At 38.8% G+C, this 5,084-nt stretch overlaps 1 protein-coding gene across 3 annotated transcripts in view; it reads left to right on the top strand.

The window, feature by feature from the left end:
• The window catches only part of STIM1 (stromal interaction molecule 1), a 263,756-nt gene that overhangs the window by 177,724 nt on the left and 80,948 nt on the right, over window positions 1-5,084 (top strand). For all 3 annotated transcript variants that reach the window (XM_006870250.1, XM_006870251.1, XM_006870249.1), the window contains exon 3: window positions 765-879. In XM_006870250.1, coding sequence (XP_006870312.1) covers window positions 765-879 — 115 coding nt within the window. The remainder of the gene's footprint in view (window positions 1-764; window positions 880-5,084) is intronic.

Here is a 5,084-nt window from a genome sequence, read left to right as displayed (position 1 = left end):
GTAGTTGTTGGGTTGAATGCTCTATATATATCTATAAGGTCTAGTTGGTTAATTATGTTGTTTAGCTCTTCTGTGTCTTTGTCAAGTTTCTTTCTGGTTGTTCTGTCCATTTTTGAGAGTGGTGTATTAAAGTCTCCCACTATTCCTAGAACACTTTTAATGTAGAGATTATGCATTGTACTGCTAACTGTGAAAGGTCAGCAGTTCGAATCAACCATGTGGTCTGAGGGAAAAAGATGGGACTTCCTGTTCCCGTAAACATTTACTTACTGCCTTGGAAACCTGATACACATCACTAGGCGTTGGAACAACTTGATGGCACACCACCACTAAACCTAGAATGATTTGGGACTGATTGTATAATCTCCAAGAGTATTATTATTCTCACTTGTAAAGTGGGTATGATAATTAATATTGTTGATTCTTTTTCTCTTACCTTCTTCTCTCTTCTAGTTACTGAATTCCATTTAGTTGTCATTTATTATCTTTCTAAAATTAAAACAAAACAAAACAAAAATGATTATGAGAAGAAGAACTTTCTTATTCACATTTTTTTTTTTTTTCAAATGACTCATAGAACAAAGAAAAAAAGACAGTCTAGTTGGCAACCAAGACATATTTGTATGGGAGGAGCCATGAGTGATGTGATACACTGTGCATTGGTTAAATGGGGTGTGTGCTGGGGAACTAGAGGCAAATGACTGTGTAAACTGTTGGTAGGCTGGCTCCCTGACATCCGTGACTTATGTGTCTTTCCCTTGCAGTTCCTGAGAGAAGACCTCAATTACCATGACCCAACAGTGAAGCACAGTACGTTCCATGGTGAGGATAAGCTCATCAGCGTGGAGGATCTCTGGAAAGCATGGAAGTCCTCAGAAGGTAATAGGCAGTTCGGTTTTTCCATCCTGACTGCTGGACAATATAGAGAAGATGGACAGCAACTTGGCCTTAAAAGAACATGAGTCTAAAATGATTAGTAAAGGGGAAATTATTGAAATAATTTCTACATAATTTTCTACATGAATAAGACTGGATGTAGTTGTCGTGCTGGGAATTGGGGAAGGTACTCCAAACAGACCAGGTCTGTGAAGTTGTTCTTCATTAGACTGCTTTTTAAATCTCATCCTAACCCTATTCTTGAATATTGGTGTGGTACTGTAAGATAAAGGAGCCCTGGTAGCATTGTGCGTTACGAGCTAGACTGCTAACCTTAAGGTCAGTAGTTTGAATCTGCCAGTCGATCCATGGGAGAAAGATGAGGCTTTCTGCTCCCGTAAAGATTTTAGCCTTGGAAAACCTATACAGGGTCGATATGAGTTGGAACTGACCTGGTGGCACACAACCACCAACCACCACTGTAGGATAAGCACTGGACTGTTAAATGCAAGGTCAGTGGTTCAAACCCTCCATCTGCTCCTCATAAATCCTATATAGGTTCTCTGTGAGTCAGAACCAACTCGATGGCACTTAATAATATAACAACAACGCTATTCTCTCTTTCCCTACCCCATATAGGAACTCTCCAGTTTCTGCTACTTCACTTTCAATGATAGTTGAGCTTTCTGGCCACTTAACCTCAGCTCTTCTGAGTCTGAGATGATTCGAAGATTGGGTGGAAGTACAGATAGACTTTTCCCCCGAATATTTTCTTTTTCAGGCTACATAATCCTGGTTTGTTCTTTGAGGAAAGTATATTTTCTCAGCCACCTCCTCATCTTGGTTTCCTGCCTGCAAACACTTTTGTGAATGTATTTCTTACATTATGACTCCTAGAATTGGATGTAGAGAGAGCCTCAGGTGTGGTTTGATCAGCAAAAAGTTGAGCAGTACTCTCAACTACTTGGTTTTGGACCCTGTAAACATCTGTTAATGCAATTCGATTATGTTTAACTTACTATTAATGAAAACTTTATATGTTTTTTTTCATATGTTAAACTGCTGAATCATGCAACCACCACCTTTGCGAACACTTCCCCGCAATTTTAAAAGACTTTTTATTGTGAAATGAGTCAAGGTTTACAGAACAGATCATCAGTCCCATATGCAACAAATCATACACTTCGTGACATTAGAATGATTGCAATCCACTCCATGTACCATCAGTGAACAGTGTTTACCTCTATTCACTTTAACTCTTATACTCTTCCTGTGTCTTCCACTGCCTTCGTTTTCCTTTGCCAATCTCCCTCTAGTTGTATATTGCCTTCCCCATCACCTTCTACCCAGTGAATAATTTCTCCCTTCCACCATAATAGAATGTTTCTTTTAGCAAGAAAATCTTTTCCTAATTTTTTTTTTTTTTTTACAACAGTGGTCTCATACAATATTTGCCCTTATTAATTTAACTCAGCATAGTGTCCTCCAGGTTTATCCATGTTGTGAGGTGTTTCACAGATGCATCACTATTCTTCAACATTGCGTAGTATTCCATTGTACGTATGTACCAAAGTTTGTTTAACCATTCTTCTGTTGATGGATGTTTAGAACGTCTCTGTCTTTTTGCTATTATGAATAGTGCTGTTATGAACATGGGTGTGCATATGTCTATTTGTGTCTTGGCTCTCAGTTATTGAGGATATATACCAAGTAGAGGAGCTCTGGTAGCGTAGTGGTTACGAATCGGGCTGCAAACTGCAAGGTCAGCAGTTTGAAACTACCAGCTGTTCCACAGGAGAAAGATGAGCCTTTCTTCTCCCGTAAAGATTTACAGCCTCGGAAACCCTGTGCAGGGTCGCTATGAGTCGGAACCAACTCTATGGCATATAACAACAACAACAACCAAGTAGAGGCATTGCTGGGTTAGATGGTATTTCTATTTCCAACTTTTTGAGACAGTACCATATCATTTTCCACAGTGTTTACACCATTTTACAGTCTGACCAGCAGTGTCGGAGTGTTTCAGTCTCTCCACACCCACACCAGCATTTGTTGTTTTCTGTTTTTTTTTTTAACTTTGTTATCAATGTTGGGATGAGGTGATATCTCATTGTTTTGATTTGCATCTCTCTAATGACTAGTGATCTCAAGCATTTCTTCAGATGTTTGCTGGCCTCTTGAATGTCTTCTTTAGTGAAGTGTCTGTTCTTATCTTCTACCCATTTTTTAATTGGATTATTTGTCTTTATGCTTTTGATGAAATCTTTTGATGCACACTAGTGTCTAATTTTTAGGAGGTCCCAGTCATCAATTTATTTTTTGCTGTTTGTGTGTTTTCAGTTATGATTGATAATGTAATAGGTTTTGAGATTGGGAAATGAGGGCCCCTACTTTGTTCTTCTTCTTTTAGTTGTTGTTAAGTGCCATCGAGTTGGTTCTAACTCATAGCAACCCTGTAAAGGGTTTCTGAGGAGCAACTGGTGAGCTTGAACCACTGACCTTGCAGTTCAAATGGCTTTGCAGTCTGGCGCATTAACCCACAGCACCACACCAGGACTCCATCAAGGGAGATGAGTAGAGCTTTGCTTATCCAGGGTGTCTTTCCCCAGATAAATTAGTGATTAGTTTTTCTCTCTGTTTAAAGAATGATGTTGGAATCTGGGTTAGGATTGCATTATACCTATAGATTGCCTTGGGTTGTAGTGGTGATGGTATTGTGTTGTGGAGTTGATTCTGACAGTGACCCTGTATATGGTTTCTGTGGCTGTAAATCTTTATGGGAGCAGAAAGTCTCATCTTTCTCCTGTGGAGCAGCTGGTAGATTTGAACTGCTGACCTTGTGGTTAGCAGTTTAACTAGTAATCCACAATGCTACCAGAGTTCTTTATATTGTCTTTGGTAGTGTTGACATTTTCACAATGTTAATTAAGTCTTTCTCTCCATGAGCATGATGTATTCTTCTATTTTTGTAGATCTCTTTTGCTTTCTTGTAGTACTGTTTTATAGTTTTCTTTGTTATAGGTCTTTTGTTTCTCTAGTTAGATTTAGTCCTAAGTATTTGATCTTTTGCGTGGCTATTGTAAATGGTATTGCTTTCCTGATTTCCTTTTCATATTTCATAGCTGTCTTGACTAGTGTAAGAAATCCAACTGAATTTTTTTTTTTAAGGTTCTTATTGTGGATTGAGTGAAAGTTTACAAAGCAGATCATCAGTTTTACAGTCAACAAATCATACACTTTGTTTCATTACAATGATTATAATCCCCTCCATGTACCATCAGTTAATAGTATTTCTCTCTGTTCACTTTAGCTCTCTTTTTTTTTTGAACACTTAGGCATATATAATAATTTATACCACCAAAAGGCACATTCTGCAAGTCTGCCTCCTGGCTGCCATCTCTAGTCCCTCTCTTTCCATGAGTTTAGAGTCCTCAGCTGCTAACTCTCTCCATGTTCCCATCTCTGCCTTCATCTCTGGTGTCGCTGCTTCTCTGGATAAGGTCTCGCATTCTGCTTGTGTGCATCTCTCTTGATAGTCCTAGGGTCCTTTGTTTCTTGACTGTAAGATTAACTACTCCCCTGTTTTTGTTATAAAACTTCTACCTTTACAATTGTGACAGTCACAATTAATCATAATAACACTCACTATTGAATCATAAGAATCTTATCCCCATCTCTTTTAACCAGACACATCTGATTAATCCAACTGATTTTTGTATGTTGATCTTGTACCCTGCCACTTTGCAGAATCTTTCAACGTGTTCCAAAAATATTCTTTCTGAGTCTTTGAGATTTGCTATGTATAGGATCATATAGAGACAGTTTTATTTCTTTTTTTTTTTTTCTTAAATGTTTTATTGTGAATGATGTGATAGTTTACATGGGAGAACATTAACTTTACATTCATTCTATCATATATCGTCTCAATGCCATGGTTACAATCCCCTCCATGCATAATCAACCAACCAAAGGGTATACCCTGCAATCCTACCCCCCAGGTCTTCAGTACAAAGTCGCTGTCCCTCTCTGGATCTAAAGTCTCCAGCTGCTCCATTGCTCCACATCATCATCTCTGCCTCCATTTCAGGCATCACTGCTTCTCTGGCTAGGGTCCCGCTCTCCGCTTTTCTCCCTTGATGGTCCTAGGGACCTCTGCTCCTAGACTGAAAAGTTAATCACTCCCCTCCTTGCTATAAAACGTCTACCTT

This window comes from Chrysochloris asiatica, unplaced genomic scaffold (assembly GCF_000296735.1).
Source record: "Chrysochloris asiatica unplaced genomic scaffold, ChrAsi1.0 scaffold00140, whole genome shotgun sequence".
Taxonomy (NCBI): domain Eukaryota; kingdom Metazoa; phylum Chordata; class Mammalia; order Afrosoricida; family Chrysochloridae; genus Chrysochloris; species Chrysochloris asiatica.
This window is presented reverse-complemented; position numbering and strand designations above follow the sequence as displayed.